Below are 17,587 nucleotides of genomic sequence, written 5' to 3'. Positions count from 1 at the left end.
CACCTGTTCTTAACCACTACGCCACTGCTGCTCCTGCTGCAAAGCTGCAAAGCTGCAATCCTGATTATACTACTGTTGGATTGATCTGCCATTTTATTTGGTTTGCTACTGTCATTGTCACAATTTGTTCGAGCCTGTGATGTGGGGGGGAGGGGAGTCACCTTGAAACATGGTTAATCAAACAAAACCCAGGATAAAATATTCTAATGAACATAAATGAATATATTCTGGTGTTTTCGGACCTTCTCCTAAAGCTTGTATCCCATTATACAGAAATCTATGCAACTCTCCTAATTCTTTTTTTTTAAAGTAAAGCGGTCACTGCAGGCCGCAACAAGTAGGAATGTTAGCCCTAAACATTGTACTTGTGGGACCGCCTCTTCTGATACATCACACAAAGAGCATTACGATCAGCTGGTAACAGCCTACTGGTGGTCCCTGCCCCAAGAAGTCTCTGGCTGTTGTCAGCCAGAGCCAGAGCCTTTTCTGCTCTGGCCCCCGTCTGTTGGAACTCTCCATTGAGTGAGACCCAGGCTCTGTGGGTCTTGGCTCAGTTTCACAGGGCCTATAAGATTGAGGCAGCAATGATTTTCATCTTAACTGGCCTCTCTACCTCTGCCCCCATCTCTGTAGTTGTTTGTTCCTGTTCCTGTCGCTCCCTTTTCCTTTAATCTTCTCTGCCCCCACCACCCCTTTTACTGGTTATTCTCTGTTTGGTCTTCCCTGGAATTGTAATCTAAGGTTTTTAAAAGTGCCATCTGGAATTTTAAGCGGATAAGGTTTTTAAGTATATCACGAGCTCTATTGTGCAAAAGAAAGATACTAAACCAGTACCTCCATAATAATCACTCTCTCAGTTCGATCTCCCTCATCCTCCTCTCATCTAGCACATACTTCTTCAGCAACCACCACATCCCACACCACACACACACATACCAGCAGCCAGTGTGCATGCACACAAACGCCCCCTACCTGCACTGAGTTCCACATTCTTCTGTCCTGCTCCACAGCGTCGGAATGCTGCCCAGCCCCCACTGCCCATAAGCAGCCAGCTCCAGGGAAGAGACAGGGCTTCCGTGTTTCCAGATGAACCAGCAAGCGAAGCCCAGGATGAGCAGAAACAGGAGAAGGCAGAGACAGGGCACAGACAGGAACCGCTACGAAGAGAATGAAGAATCAGAGATGTCAGCCTCTGTGTCTGCCACGAGCAGGAATTCTCAGGTTCTGTCACAGTGCCCACCCCACAGGGTGTGATCTTCTCTTTTCTCTCTTATCTTCTTCTGATCTTCCTTGTTAGCTCACACTTTCTTCTTTTTCTTCTTATCCACCTACATATGCTTAATTTCCCTCTTATAGTCTCATATATACGATAACTCTTTTTATGTCTCACAAATTTGATGGGCTATCTATTCTTTATATAACGGGCGATATTATGTAATTGAGGAAACGCTCCAGATATGTACAATTAGGATCTTTGTAGGAATGTAAAGTCCTGGCAACTTTCTTGAAAAAGAAACAGTGAGACAACTGTAAATCTTATTTTTACTGTACAAATATGATTCTAATCTTTAATAAAATAAAACTTTAATTAAAAAAAAAAGAAAGTTGCTGCGTTGACATGGCATTGGATTAACCAATCGCAGAGAACTATGACTGTACCTAATGGTTACTGCATTCTACTGAAGAAGAGCTCACGAAAATGTCTCATTATCGTGAATGGCGTTTTAGAATGTCTTATTCTGGATATTTTTGCACTCCGAAAGGTGTACATCTACTGTAACCACTAAGTCCTTCAGGTATGCTGACAGTAAAGGACTGTATCTTTAAATTCAATCTGTGTTTCACTACACAGTAAAAACAAAAAGAATTCCTAGATCATAATTGTTCCTATGTATACAATTGTACTTCCTGTATATGTATATTATTAGTGGTTTGTATTTTTTGTAACTTTTTGTATTTTTATTATTATTATTATTATTTATTCAGTTTGATATACCACCCCATCCCCGAAGGGCTTTATATATGTTCATAGCTGTTTTAGACAGTAGTGCACTTATTTTCACTTTCCAATTCACTTAGTAAATTAGCTAGTAAGTACTGAAGTTTGTGTGTTGTGTTCTTAAGCAGCAGGGCTGGAGGTGTTTTTATTTATTGTTATTCAGTACACTTAAGTCCTATTTATAGTGTGTAAATTCCACTAGCATCCCTCTTCCTCATCAAGAAAAAAGGTGAGAGTATAATGTTCCTGGTGCCCACCTACCTGCATACACACACTGTTATGCAGGAGGACATTAATTTCAACAGAACTCATACCAGAGAACTCCCTGGGGCTCAAAAACCCACAGAAATAATAATCTTCTGATACCTTGGCCCATCTTCGTCCGGCTGTTTTGGCCGGCAAAACCGTACTCGGCAGCTTGTGCGGGTCAGCCTCCTTCCTGGCTTGGGCTTGAAAGGTGGGGCTCCACCACTGAGATGCGTGCCCCACCCTGCCCTGCTTCCTTACAGTCCTGTTTGCCACCATGCCTTGCTGCCTTGGTGCCTCTCCTTTGTTCCACACAAGGTTGTCTGCACTTCTCAAGCGCCTCCGATCTGGTCTCCTGGACCTCAAGAGCACGGGTTTCCTCTCTGGGCTAGGTCTTTCACCACTTCCCAGTCGACGTTCGGGTCCTGTGGCTGTGGGGAGAAGCAGACCAGAAGGCTGTTCTTTCTCGCTAGAAACAGAGGCGTGACTCACGAGGCTCTTTCCTCCAGGGACAGATAAAAAGACCCCAACTGGTACCGGGAGCATGGCTGAATGCCCACCTACCTTGACCACTTCAACAACTGCTTCCCGAAATAGAAAGAGGAGATATATCACATGCTCCAGCTAGGATGGTTCTGGTGATCTAGCACCTCTGTCTGGTAAATTGCTGCCTTGATTTTGGCTTTTGTTTTTGCTGGGGGAGGATGTCTTGTTAAAATGTTGTGTGAATTGGGAGCGTTCAGGGTTCGGCTCCCTCTTACTGAGGGATGGCAGCATTTCATCTGTAGCACATGTGCTTGTCAACAAATGGACGTGAGCATTAAGGCTCTAAGCCCGTGTAGCCTGCCAGTGCATAGCCTGCAACAGTTCAGGTATCATTTGAATCGATATTTAGGTTTTTCAAAAGTGTCTTTGGAAAGAAGGTCTGTCTTGGTTTTTCAAATCGGCGGATGATAGCTTATGGGACAGTAAACTGATGCAGCATAAAGAAGGCGGAGTAAAGGATTTACTGCATTTACACATAGATGGACTAGATCAGTGGTTTGCAACCTTCCTAATGCCGCGACACTTTAATACAGTTCTTAATGTTGTGGTGACCCCCAACCCTAACATTTATCCATTTTACAGATGGAGAACACTGATGCAGAGAGTCTTAGGCGACCCCTGTGAAAGGGTTGTTCGACCCCCAGGTTGAGGACCACTGCTCTAAAGGGTGTTTGGAAGCTCCAGTTGTTCCACATAAATCATAAACTTCTTCACCCTTTTTCAAGATGGCTGCACTAGCTTTTGATTAATACTCAGGGGCCAGTTGCAGCTTTGTTGACCTTTAAGATACCAAAACAGCAACCCTTCTAAGCCCATCAATCACATTAGAAGAGTGTAACTCTGCTTAGGATTGTATTGTAGATGGGTTGGCCGCTACATACATAAGTGACTTCTTACTGGGCCCTCCAGGTTTTGCAAACAGCAAAATGCTGGACAGAAAGTTTCTCACCTGGAACTAAGCACCCTTGAAACTAATGGGGTTAGTTTCAACCTGTCACAATCCACAAATTGAGAACCACTGCACTAGATGCTTGACTTTCCACTATGTGCACTGAAATCGATGTGTATAAACATATAGCCCCAGCCTTCTGCATACACAGAACAGCCAGGTCATGAGCATGATGTCTGCACACACAGTGAACATTTCAGATCATTTCCTCCACATTCAGACTCCAGCGCAAATCTACGTGCAGAGCTTGTATGTTTGGTATAAGGATTGTTTCTGTGGGCGTCTTCAGCTTGGCTGTTCCACTGGACCCCTTTGGTGGGAATCCCAAGGCCTCAGAATAGGAATGCCAGCCTCCAGGTTGGATCTAGGGATCCCCTGGAATTACAGCTTATCCCCAGACTACAGAGATCAAATCCTCTGGAGGAAATGGATGCTTTGGAGAGGGGGGGGGGCACTCTGCAGCACTGTATCCCACTGAGGTCCCTGTCCTGACTAGGTTCCATCCCCAAATCTCCATCAGTTTCCCAACCTGGATCTGGAAAGCCTAGCAGCAGTGGTGAAGTGGTTAAGCGTGGTACACTCTTGAGAACCAGGTTTGATTCCACGCTCGGCATCTTGAGCTGCAGAGGCTTATCTGGTGAACCAGATTAGCCTGTGCACTCCAACACACGCCAGCTGGGTAACCTTGGGAGAGTCACAGCTCTTCTGAGCTCTCTCAGCCCCACCCACCTCACAGGGTGTTTGTTGTGGGGGGGAGGGAAAGGAGATTGTAAGCCCCTTTGAGTCTCCTTACAGGGGGGTATAAATCCAAACTCTTCCTCTTCTTCCCCCGACCCAACCCCTGCAAGTGACCTGGGGGACTTAGAAACGGAATTTGATGGAAAACAGAAAGATGAGTCACTTTTTGTCCCAGGACAGCAGCTCCTCTCAAGCACAGATATGCCTCCTTCCTTTCTCCTCGGCTTATAACATTAGCCCATTTTAAAGAAGCTGTCTAGCCTGGGGTTGCCAGTCTCCAGGTAGTAGCTGGAGATCTCTTGCAACTACAACTCACCTCCAGGCAATAGAGCTCAGTTCCTCTGGAGAAAATGGCCACTCTGGAAGGTGGACTCTATGGCATTATTATACCCCATGTGAGTCCTCCTCCTTCCTAAACCCTGTCCTCCTCAGGCACTATCCCAAAATCTCCAGGAAGTTCCCAACTTGGAGCTGGCAACTCTGGTATAGCCCCAGCCTTCATCACTACCTGCTGATTTCCTCCCCATACTCCTGGGGAGATGGACATTGCTCTGTCCTCCATTTCGGCCTGCAACACTGCCTACTTTCCTTCCTCCTCTCATAGGCTGTGTGCCCTGGGTCTGGCTGAGGTATGTCAGAGGCCAGGGTCAGAGGCAGAGCTACCAGGGGGTTGGGGGGTGTGTGCATTGCACCGGGCACATGCCTGGGTGGGGGCGGAAAATCGCCCCCCGATGACACCCCACTCCCCCCTGCAGTGCCCCCCTTATAGAAACAGTGCAGGCTGGAGAAGTGGCCTGTTCCCTTCAGGCTGCAAATGGCCTGGTGGGAACTACATTTCCCCGGAGACCTTGCGAGCCCCAAGGTCTCATGGGTAGTGTAGTTCCCACAGGCCGTTTGAAGCCTGGAGGGAACAGGTCGCTTTTCCAGGCTGAAGTAAGGTAAATGTAGGGGGGTGCCACAGAGTGTGGGGGGGGGGGCGGGGGTGGAAAACATAGAGTGTGCACCAGGCGCACTCTGGCCCAGCTACAACCCTGTCATAGGCCTCTGGGCCCTCTCCTGCTTTCCCCAGGCCTCAGTGCCTCAGCTGCTGGTGGTATGGAATAATTTTTCCTGCCTCCATCTCAGTTCCTTTGTGGCTCCAGACGTGGATGCCTCAGCGGGGCTTCCCTGAGGTTGGGCCCTAGCCAATGCCAGATGTGGAGCCAACCTCACTGGCGCCATCCCTAAACAGTTTCAGATGTGACTTTGGAGTTCTGGATCTCTCAGGTGTACACCCCCCTTTTTCTGTTCACAACCATGGGGTGAGAAAGCAGAGGAGGTTTAGCCTTCTGGCTCTTTTCGCAGCCTCTAGCATGGAGTTGCAGTGGGCTGTCTGGCGAAGATTACACCCACTCCCCCCCCCCTCAGCTTACAGAGCCAGTGGCATGCCGGGACATTGGAAGTCCCAGCGCCGCTTCAATTACAAAACAGAAAGACTTTGTATTGTGCAGGCTGGCCCTCTGGGCTCATGAGCCAGCAATTGCACATAGGTGGAGTAGGCCGGCTCAATATGCTTACGCTCGCACACCCATGCATGCTTATTTCAATGTGCATAATGCCATGTATTGAGGGCTTGTGACCCTCTCTAAGATCATAAGAGAGTTGGAAGCATGACTTTACTTTCAGCTGTGAAATGTTAGATAGATGAGAATCAGAATTGCTACAGTTTTCTCCCAGCCTTGGAGGTAGAAATTCACCAGGTGAATCTTTTCCCACTTTGGGGAAAAGCTTTGCCTGCACCTTCAGCAGGTTTTGCCTGATCAGTCTAGGGTTGCCATTTTCTCACTGGGGTGGAGGGTCTCCCACCACCAGAGGGCACTTCCCTCCACTGCTCAGCTGGGTGGGGGGGAGAGAGAAGAATAAGGGCAAAATGAGGGGGGGGATTATCAACCTCCTGACATCAGAGCACCGCTCCAGTGTTCAGTCAAAACTCTATGGTTAAACCATAGAGTTTCAGATAAATGCTAGAGCACCATCAGTGATGCACTGACATCAGCATGCTGCTGGTGATGCAATGACTCCCACCAATTGTTAGCCTCGTGCCAGCAACCCTACTGAGGGCAAGAAGAAGACAGCAAGAGTTTTCCTCAGATAAATTAGACTTCCAAAGAGCCCCTGATTTGCACACCATTTCATTCAGCCCTGGTTACCTCTTTGGGCCTGTTTTGGTGTGGGGAAGACTCCTCTTCCGGTGGGATGTCCAGTCTCTTCAGCCTGACAAAAGGGGGCTGAAAAGGAAAATGGAGGTATGTCTTCTTTTCCATTCAATGCACCCAGCTGTAACGGCCCTCTTTGTTTACCGTGCCTATGACAGCAGCCGACTCACAAACATCAAAGTAGCAGGTATTTCTAAGGGCCTGGTTCACCTGCTCAACTCATTTGTGTCAAGCTGCTGCCAGAAGGCTTAGAAGGCCATAAATCTGCCTTCCGAAAAGCGGCCAGTCCAGGTCCTTAAACAAAGCAAAGCAAAATCTAAGGTTGCACTTCCTGGTTGGGAAATTCCAGGAGATTTTTTTGGAGGGTGGGGTGGGGTGAAGCCTGCAGCAGGAGGGGCTTGGAGAAGGGAAAGAAACGACCTCAGCAGCATGTAATTCCATAGAGTCCACCCTTCAAAGCAGCCCTTTTCTGCAGGGAAACTGAACTCTGGTAGTCCAGAAATCAGCTGTAAACCTAGGAGATCGCCAGGTTCCACCTGGAGGCTGGGCAACCTTAGATCTGACTGAAGTGCCTGCGTGCACAATCCGCGGAGAAATTCTCCTGCACAAACCCCACTGAAACAAATTATAGTTGTGAGGGCTGTTCTATGTCTGAGTGCTGTGCAGGTCCCTGTAAATTGTGTTCCATGGTAAAACCCAACAAGAGGCAATGCAAAAGCATCTCCCAAGAAGCTTTAAAAAAAATCTTAGCAGCTACAGAGGGGGTATGAATCTGATCAGAGAAGCAGTGAGATCAAAGGAGGGGTTAACAGTCAAAGTCACCCCCTGCCCCAGCTGTCTTTCCACCTGGAAAGGTACTGCCCCCATACCTTTTTCCTTGTGAAGAGAAAAGCAATTGAAAGAGAGGAGAGTGTTAGCAGGGAAAAGATTAAGTGCCCTCATTATATTCCATGCCTGCTCTCATCAAATTAACACACCAACACACACTGGATGACTGGCTTTACAATGAAAAGCACCTTCACATACTTTCCAGGTGGCCTTCAATTTAGCATCTAAACCAGCGATGGCGAACCTTTTCGAGACCGAGTGCCCAAACTGCAACCCAAACCCCGCTTATTTATCGCAAAGTGCCGACACGGCCATTTAACCTGAATGCTGAGGTTTTAGTTTAGAAAAAACCGGTTGGCTCCCTCTTCCTCTGCCCCTCCTGCTCGAGCAGGGGCCAGCCTGCTCTAGCCTCCAGCAAGTCCCACACGCACTGCTCTGTGCCTCTCTAGCATCTCTGCCTCCTCTGCACCCCCCCCCCCCAGGCAGCAAGTGTTTCACCTCAGGTCCGGCCAGTCCTAGGTCCCCTCCTGCTCACCGTGAGTGCGCGCATTAGACACTGCCCAGTGGCCCAGGCTGGGCTCCATAGGATGCGTGTTTGGGGTGGTGGTGGTGATTCTCTGCCCCCCACATGACGAACTCTGTGTGCGCGTGCCCACAGAGAGGGCTCCGAGTGCCACCTCTGGCACCCGTGCCATAGGTTCGCCATCACTGATCTAAACATTCCATCCCATGCAGCAAAATGTCTCCAGCCAACTCTGTTGCTTATTATAGCTGCTTCTCTGTGATGCAGAATGAAGAAACCATGGGAGTAGCATTGAGCATCAACTCAGTAACATCCCCCAGACTTTTCTTGCTTCAGTACCTCCCTGTCACCATTTTTCCACCACTTGAAAAATCAAGAATTGCTATATAACTATAGCATTATAATGACCTTGTATGACAGTGCAGTAATTCCAGGTTTCATTTTCCAAAATGTGACTCTCTAGCCCTTTTCATTGCTAAGATATAAGGGGAAATATGCAGCCTCTATGTTTTCCCTTATTCTCCATCAAGGAAAAGAACTAGAGACTTATAGTAAAATGTCAATTAGTTCTTCTGTGATTGGTGCTGGAGAACAGTGTGCAAGGCCTGAGCTAAGGAAAATACTAGGACCTGAGATCTTTTTACCAAACTAGGTTTTGGAAATACTGCAGCAAAGTGTGGGGTGGGAAGGGGGACACACAGAAGCAGGATGAACAGAGACTGACATTGTGCAGATGCTCCCTAAAAGGGTGCGGCAGTAAGAAAGCTAAGGGGAACCAAAACACTTGTAGGGAAACAGCCTTATATAAAATGCCAAATCCAAACCAGCCAAGATGGGGTACCAGTACTCACCAACAGATTGTCTTTTTCCGGCATGGCTTGCTTGCTGTCTCTTGGAGCTTCTGGCCCTAATACCAATACAGGGCCACTGGATAGAGGAGGAGGTGATGGCTCCTTAGTTGGGATAACTTGTCTGTGAGCTTTAATGCTCTCCCGGGGCTGCAGGATATCAACAGTTCTCCTTGCTTTTGAGTGGCGATCCTTTGAAGCCTGCATCTGAGAATGCACATATAAATGTGGCAAAGAAGGCCTTGATGTGGTAGTGAAAAGGGATACGAGGAAATCGATAACCAATCTGATTTGAATGACTGAATTCTGGGATCAACACAGCCCATAAATGGCACTTTTGATGTCCCCATTGGAATCAGTCATTGACTATCCTGGTTAAATTTAAAGTGGCTAGTTGAATTGGTAATTTTAGCATGTGGGTAAAAAACGGTTGGATCAAGTTAATATATTTCAGAGGGACCCAATCGATCATACTCTTTGTGAAATGAAAATGTAACCCAGAAAAAGTATCTACCAATATATGCCATGAAGAAGTTTTATACAAGTTCTGGGTAGGAAGTTAAACGTATTGTAGGATCATACAAAGTTTGAACAATGGCTGCCATCTGAAACTACCTTCTTGATCACTAAATCGCTAAAGAAATTCTACAGAGCTCTTGTGGAGCATGCCACGCCAGTATTACCACTTAAGAAAAAATGAGGAAGATTTGCCTGCCACTAAATCAATACTGGAATGGTACAAGTTGCATAAACTTATGTACACAATTACTGGGCATGTAGGAACTCAAGAGAATGGGATCAAATTGCTATATAGGTGGTATTAGACCTCTGTCAGATTGGCAAGAATATTGAACAGTTTACAATAAATGTTGGAGATGTGACGAGCTTACTGGAATCTTCCTTCCTATCTGGTGGAATGCTCACACATCCAAGTGTATGGCGTAAGATATTTGAGTGTACATATGATTCTGAATTAGCAAGTTTAAAGAAACAGTTTGGCTCTTTCAGGGGGTTTCATCTGTGGTGATGCCGTGTAAATTTAGAACATAAATACTAAATACGTTAGCAGCATTCCGGCTTCAAGCCTGTTAAGTCCTGCGTTATGACCGCACCCAATCAGATGTGCGTGAAAGAAGAAGACTCAGTCAGACTCAGGAAAATATGGTGTATATTGTTAATGAATTAAAGAACAGCTGCCAAGCATCTAAGGGAGGAGAAAACTGTAGACAAGAAATGTTTGCAGAACAAAAGTATCCATTTATTGGTTATTGGAATCAAGTGTATAGATCAGGGGTAGGGAACCTTTAACACTCAAAGAGCCATTTGGACCCGTTTTCCACGGGAAAAGAAAACACTTGGAGCCGCAAATAATTTTTGACATTTAAAATAAAGATAACACTGTATATATTGGGTTTTTTTTACCTTTTACTCCGCTCATTCTGAGAAGCGCATGGATGCACCCGCCCTGCTACCTGCAGGGCGGGCAAGGATGGACAGCCGGCGGCTCGGCCTCGCCTCGGGCCATTGTTGAAAGTGCCCGCCTGGCTCTAACGGGGCAGTTTATAGGGGAAGTCGCCCACGCCGCGGCCCAGCCGGGTCGCGAGGCACCGGTGCGCCTGCCCCGCTGACTCCAGGGCAGGCGGCGATGAAGCTGGCGGCTTCGGCCCGTGGAGCCGTTTTGCGGGGACAGATATCTATGCTGCTCTTGATTTGCAGGTTCCCTACCCCTGGTATAGATCCTATAAGATGTAGCAAGAAATATGATCATTGTATATCTTTTTTTGTTTTTTTTTGTATATTTGTAAATAAATGCTTTAAAAGAAGGAGGAGGAGGAAGAGAAGAGGAGGAGGAGCTTGGATTTATACCCGCTCTTTCTCTCCTGTAAGGAGATTCAAAGGGGCTTACAATCTCCTTTCCCTCCCCCACCCCCACCAAACACCATGTGAGGTCAGTGGGGCTGAGAGAGCTCCAAAGAACTGTGACTAGCCCAGTTAGTGACTAGCACATGTCACCCACCTGGCATGTGCACAAGCTAATCTGGTTCACCAATAAGCCTCCACAGTTCAAGTGACAGAGCGGGGAATCAAACCCAGTTCTCCAGATTAGAGTGCACCTGGTCTTAACCACTACATTACACTGGCTCTTTAAAAAAGGAAGGCCATGAAAACATTTTGCAATTATGAAATGGGGGCACTATGAATAGGCCAGGGGTCCTGCAAGCACTTTGGAATTATGAGGTAGGTTATTAGGCCCCACACACCAAGTGGCTGCCAAGATGGGAAAGAAAGTAACCCTAGCTCTCCCAAATATATGTATTGAAAAATAAATTTCAATTAAATGAAATGCTCTGGGGTGGGGGAATTGACAGATTTCAGTGGTAGGGTGGCAGGAAAACTTTAGGTGTAGTTACCACATGTCCCATGCACAGCCATTTATCCAGTTCTAATAAATGATGGATAGCTTTAGTTACTACTTGCAAGTCTCCGCAGGTTTGGGGACTCTTGTTAGGAGAATTCACCTGAAGGCAATACTGAGGAGTCCGAAAGTCTGCGCACAACAGGATTGTGCGTGGATGGGTGTGGCAGTTGCTAGTAAGCTGGGGTCAATTTCCCTGGCTGGCGAAGCAGGGAACATAAATGCTTCACTCTCTTTCTTCTCTCGTCAGTTCAGCTCATGTTTATTTTAATTTCTCATAGGGAGGATTTTTCTCTTCCTGCTTTTTCCTCCCTCCCCACAAATCAGCTGCAGCGAAGTGGCATCCAGCAAACTCAAGATTCCTCCACACAAAGCCTGCTGGGTGACCTTGCGAAAGTCCCAGTCCTCTCAGAACTCTCTCAGCCCCACCTCCAGAGGTGGGATCCTGCAGGTTCTCACAGGTTCCTGAGAGTAGGTTACTAATTATTTGTGTGTGCCCAGAGGGGGATACTAATGGGTGATTTTGCCACGTGATTTTTGCCTTAGTTACGCCCCTCCTCTCAGCAGTAGCGTACAGAACTTGAAGCAGTCTAGCAGGAGGTGCACCGGCGTGCGTGGCAGCCTGCGCCTGCGTGCATTCGTTTCCCACCCAAGGACCGGTGCAGCGGCTGCGTCCTTGCCACAGCCCCGCCCAGGAATGCCCCGCCCCCGGAATTCCCGGCCACGCCCCCGTTGTGCCCCGCCCCGCCCCATTGGCGCTATGCCACAGTTTGAATCCCACCACCATGGGAACCTGTTACTAAAATTTTTGGATCCCACCACTGCCCACCTCCCTCACTAGGTGTCTGTTGTGGGGAAGGGAAGGCGATTGCAAGCCACTTTACGGGAAATAAAGGCAGAGCATAAAAACCAACTCTTCTTCCTAATGAAGACAAACAGGGAGCTCGGGCACCCCTGTGCCGTGCAGGCTATAGAAGGGGCTGCAGCTTGCCTTCCTCCTCCTGTAAATCCCAGAACAGCCAGAACCTCTCCGTTTTTCCATTGCATTAGCATGAGGGTTGCCAGCTCTGTTGGCGTGACCAGCGTGCAGATATCAGGGGCAGTTATTTAATGTCATACCTTGGTAAACTTCATGTGCTCATCTCCGCTAGGGTGGCCAGCTCCCCTCTCGCCACTGGTGGGGGGTGGAGGTTGGGTTTCCAGATCCAGGATGGGAATTTTCTGGAGATTTGTGAATGGATCCTAGGAAAGACAGGGACAACAGTGGGGTACAATGCCTTGCAAAGCAGGTGAACTGGTTTTGGTTGTCTGGAGATGAACTGTAATTCCAGTGGTTTCCCACCACGAGGCTGGTGAAGGGGAAGACCTGAATACGTAGGCCTTAGGCATGTCTGAACCTTTGGGGTCAAGTAGCTGGTTGACGGAGCCCCGCCTCCCATGGGGTCAGGATTCCCCATCATTGGCATCCCTAATATCCACTCTCTAAATGGGACCAGGCCAGCCGGCAACCTTATTTAGCATGCCTTGGCATGAAAGTGTCCTCGTGGCCAACACAAGAACCGTGCCTTCATTTTGAAGTCATTTAAAATACTGTGAGGGTCTGGTCTTGATCAGGCTGTGCTAAGGTGCTCTTGTACCCTTTAAAAAATGCCCAAATGGTTACAAAACCCTTTCCCGCTGTTTCAACTCATGAAAAGCGGGAAAGTGCAGGATCAAGCTCTCGTGGCTTTTTAAAAATGACTTCAGAATGGGGTAGGTCTCACCATCCAGCAAGTCGCCTTCTACCAGCCTAAGGATCCTCCCCCAGCTTAAGTGGCTCTTCATCCAATATGAGACCAACTTCACGAGGTCTCCTTAGCTTAGAGGAAAGATTCAGACCCAAGCCAAAAGGAAAACAAGGGGTAATTTCCCACAAATGAACTCCTAAATAGGGTTGGATAGGAATAGGATCCATCCACCCCACTATCTTGAGTCTCTAAATGCCTTATCTGAAGTGCTGCTTAAAACAACACAGAATGAATTGGCAGAATTTGCAGCAAAAGAATATAACAATGGCCACCATCTTAGGTGACTATAAAAAGACTTTGGACAAGTTAATGGAGGAGGTATTAATAAAAGTCATGATAGCTAAATGGTACTTTCAAGTACTGAGACTATTTATTTATTTATTTGTTCGATTTTCGTATACCGCCCCATCCCCAAGGGGCTCTGGGCGGTGTACAACATATCGTGTTTCCCCGAAAATAAGACACTGTCTTATATTAATTTTTGCTCCCAAAGATGCGCTATGTCTTATTTTCAGGGGATGTCTTATTTTTCTGTGTTCTGTTCGTCAGGCATGTTTCCAAACAAAAACTTTGCTACGTCTTACTTTCGGGGGATGCCTTATATTTCGCACTTCAGCAAAACCTCTACTATGTCTTATTTTCAGGGGACGTCTTATATTCGGGGAAACAGGGTAGTCATCATACAGCACAATAACAAAAGGGGCAATGAATACCTAACATTAACTATAACAGTTTAAGCTAATAAAGCCCCATAGACTTTAAAAACTAATTTAAAACAGCGATTAGTACATAAAAACAGCGCTCCGCAAAACCCTACCTAAAAATCCTCCTAACAAGGAGGAGGGGGGCACGGTGGGTCCCAAAGATGTCAAGGGACCCTCAAACAGGAGAACAGATGGCAATATCTTTGAATACCAGTTACTGGGCATAGCAGGGTAGGGCTGGCTACCATTTTTAAGCTTGTGGGCTTCCCAGGGATATGCATTTGATTGTCATTCTGAACTGACTGTAATTTCCGAACAATCTCCAAGGGCAGCCCCACATACAGTGTGTTGTGGTAATCTAATCTAAAGTTTACCAGGGCATGCACCACAATGGCAACCTCTTTTCTATTCAGGAAAAGCCACAGCTGGCTCACAAGCCAAAGTTGATAAAAGACACCGCTGGCCACTGCTGTGACCTGTTTATCTATTCTAACAGGATGCCAGGGTTCAGGAGCACCCCCAAGCTGTGAACTTGCTCCTTTATAGGTGTGCAAACCCATCTAGAATGGGGGATAACGCATTTCCCGGGTCATCTTCCCCGCCCCCAGTAGCATCTCCCTTTTGTCGGGATTATGTTTCATCTTGTTAGCCTTCCAAAAGTGCCTCCAGACACCTGTTCACAGTTTCCACAGCTTCCCTGAGTTCTGCTAGTACTGCATAAGAGTATCCCATATACCACCCACTTCTATATTTAGCGGTACATGAATATTTACAAACTAACCGTCTGAGTGCCTTCTTCTTATTAAGGGCTACTGCAGCTTATTTCCCCCTATAATGTTCAGCGATGCCAAACAGCAGAAACCTGTCTGCTCTTCATATTGTAAATGCTGGTAAGAACGATGCTTTTCATATTTCTGTCTTAGGGATTTTTTTTTAAAACTCCCACTTTCTGAGTTTGTTAAAAAAGCCCCAAGGACACTTTACAAATTATGCATAAAACAAGAAAATCAGCATAGATCCCTATCAATAAATAAAAGCCACCCAACAGTCTGTGCGGAAAGATCACATTTCATTAAAAAAGAGCAAAGGACCTGTTGCAATTCAAAAGGTCTTGGCAAGCGATCAAAAATATTACACAGGCGTCGCTGAAAAAAAGACGTGCAGGACTGTCACGCAAAATGTGATCAGCAATGCTTTGACAGATGGTGCAAGAAAGCCCCTGCGGAGAGTAAACAGAGACTGCCTTTTGCAACTGTTAAAAAGCTGATGTGAAGGCAGCTGAGCTCTCTTGGGAGTTTCCTCTTGCAGGCGAGCTGCACAGATGTTTCTACCATTACAAAGAGATAGCAGCTTCAAGAAGGTCTCTCCCCACCTCCTCAGCCACTGACAGCCAACTTCCTGCCTTCGCAAGGAACACAGGAAGATACTTTGTACTGAGTCGACTACGATGGTGGCGGGGAGGGGGGGGTGTCTTAGCATCCTCAACTCTCAATGGCAGCGACTTTCCTCGCTCTCAGGCAGAGAAAGGCTCCCCCCCCACCCCCAACACCGACAACTTTACTTCCTCAATTGAGGATACTAGGGTGTGATCCTGGAAACTTCTGCATGCAAAAGTGCATGCAAATTCAACCACTGAGTTATATTTTCTTCCAAAATGGCAGCATTCATATAAAAGCCTTGTACCATCTATTTCGCCTGGAGATGGTTTTTCACGTCTATAGCAGGGAAAGTTATTTCACAGCGCCTGCTACCTCGGATACTTTTTACCATCTATACATATATGCATATATTTAAGTAGAAAATGTCTGTGCTGCCACTCCAGGGGAGACTTACAAAGGAAAACATAATACAAATGTAAAAAAAAAACTAACAGAGTTGTTGGCAATTAATCAACTATTTCAAATATGGCATTAAAAACTCAGCCTGAGTATAAACACGGCACAGAAGGACGAGAGGTTTAAAATGAGGCTCGTGTAACACATCCTCGGATAGACACAAGCTATGAATGCGACGTGAAAAGATCAATCCTTTCATTAAGAAGGAAAGTTTTGGCCTGGCTCCCAGAAGAGAAGAGGGCAGGCACGGGGTAAACCTCAAAGGGGGGGTGGGGGTGGGCATTCCAAAGAAGAGGTGCCACTGAGGATTTCAGCTACATTTTTCTGCAAGACAAACATGAACAATAACGTATTGTCGAAGGTTTTCACGGCCGGAATCACTGGGGTGTTGTGGGGTTTCCGGGCTGCATGGCCGCTTTCCAGTAGCATTTTCTCCTGACGTCAGGAGAAAATGCTACTGGAACACAGCCATACAGCCTGCAACACCCCATGAACAACAATCTTCAAATGTGTCCAAAGTGTGCAATACAGGATTCAGTGCTTCCTAAAATGTCAAGGTTTAAGGCCTTTAATATATTATTAGTTTGGTGAAAGGCCTGTTTTTTTCTTCTTTTTTTTAAGGTCCTAAATACAGGAATCTATGAAAACCCGTCACACTCAAATTTTTCCTTGGTTCCTTCTTTGAATCTGCAGCTTTCATTGATTAAAGCAGTAAGTCTCTATCCTCCTTACTTTGGATGATATATAAAAAAATAAAATAGGAAGGTGGACAAACGTCTTCAGAATTATTCAAGCTGTTCCCGCCTTCCGGGTGTTCTGGCTGATAAGAACAAAGGTACTGCGATCAAAGACAAAATCTGAGCTACTCGCCCTTCGCCGTGGTTTATCCTCAAATTAAAAAAACCTTTAATTTCATCAAAAATGAATTAAGGCATACGTTGCCAGTCTAACACACTGTAAATGCTCAAGATATGATAAGTTTCCTGCTTCCCATGCCCCACAAATGCGGAAAAAATGCTGGCAAAGGGAATTAGCTGGTCACCTGCCTTTAGATTTCACATCTCCCCTATGCAAAAGTGACCAGAAATACAGGAAATTAAGCTCCTCGGTCATACACACACCTTAAAAAAGACTGACGCTTGCACCGAATCGTAATTATGGTCGTTGGATATTTGTAATATTATTTTCCCATCCGTGCTCATAAGTGTTGCAGATGGAGCTGTCTAGCTGTTATAGAACTCCGCTTTACACCAGCTCGGCCTCGTGCTTCATTTAGCCCTAGCAATCTACTCTAACCCAAAGCTGCTTTGAAAAAGAGTACTCTGAGATCCTGTTACTCAGTTTTCCCATTGCAGGAGCCTACATGGTTGCCCAAGACCAAAACTAGGACCTTGTGCCTGCCAATCCTGTGCCGCTGACCCATGCCCCCTCCATGGCAGGTTTATTTCCCGCCGCCAGTCCTCACCTCTGCCTCTGTTCTCTCTTGCTGCAGGCGGGTAGATCTTCTCAGAGGAGTATTCCCTCTCACAGGCTCTCTCTTCCTCATATTGCATCAGGGTGGGAGGGAAGGCACCTGGCGATGCCCACCGGCAGCACTCTCTCTCTCTCCCTCCCTCACCAGAAAGGGCCGATCCGAACTCCCACTGAAACTTTTCAGCTCCGCTCCGACCACGCAGAGACGTTAACAGTTCAAACCTGCTGGATGGATTTGAAACCACAGCTGGCAATTGGCTGGGCTGGCTGCTTTGAAGCTTCATCCGCCTAGCGGCTGCTGTCGCAAAAAAAGCAAGCAAGAATGCCAGTCAGTGAAACCAGGCTTCAGGGTTTGCGATGCCCTTGAGCCGCAACCAGGCAGCTCTGTGCTGTGCCGGATGAGAACCCCCCTCCCTCCAATCTGTAGCTGCCACTGACAGGCACATTTTAGGGAGGGGAGGCAGCAGCCACCACCTAACTGTTGCCATTCTGAATCCTGT

The 17,587-nt window shown here is 46.9% G+C and overlaps 1 protein-coding gene across 2 annotated transcripts in view; it reads right to left on the bottom strand.

Moving 5' to 3' along the window:
• Window positions 1-17,316, bottom strand: part of LOC125441864 (5'-3' exonuclease PLD3-like) — a 30,582-nt gene extending 13,266 nt beyond the window's left edge. Inside the window, exons 1-6 of one of the 2 annotated variants that reach the window (XM_048512836.1) lie at window positions 17,080-17,316; window positions 12,408-12,530; window positions 8,876-9,079; window positions 6,668-6,745; window positions 2,366-2,676; window positions 973-1,157 (exon numbers count right to left, since the gene is read on the bottom strand). In XM_048512836.1, the coding sequence (XP_048368793.1) occupies window positions 973-1,157; window positions 2,366-2,524 (344 nt within the window). In that variant the 5' untranslated portion in view covers window positions 2,525-2,676; window positions 6,668-6,745; window positions 8,876-9,079; window positions 12,408-12,530; window positions 17,080-17,316. The remainder of the gene's footprint in view (window positions 1-972; window positions 1,158-2,365; window positions 2,677-6,667; window positions 6,746-8,875; window positions 9,080-12,407; window positions 12,531-17,079) is intronic. The other variant, XM_048512844.1, reaches the window with a different exon arrangement.
• Window positions 17,317-17,587: the final 271 nt, after the last annotated feature.

The sequence above is a fragment of the Sphaerodactylus townsendi genome, linkage group LG01, assembly GCF_021028975.2.
Source record: "Sphaerodactylus townsendi isolate TG3544 linkage group LG01, MPM_Stown_v2.3, whole genome shotgun sequence".
NCBI classification, from domain to species: domain Eukaryota; kingdom Metazoa; phylum Chordata; class Lepidosauria; order Squamata; family Sphaerodactylidae; genus Sphaerodactylus; species Sphaerodactylus townsendi.
The sequence above is the reverse complement of the archived record's forward strand: the minus strand, read 5'-3'. Positions and strand labels throughout refer to the sequence as shown.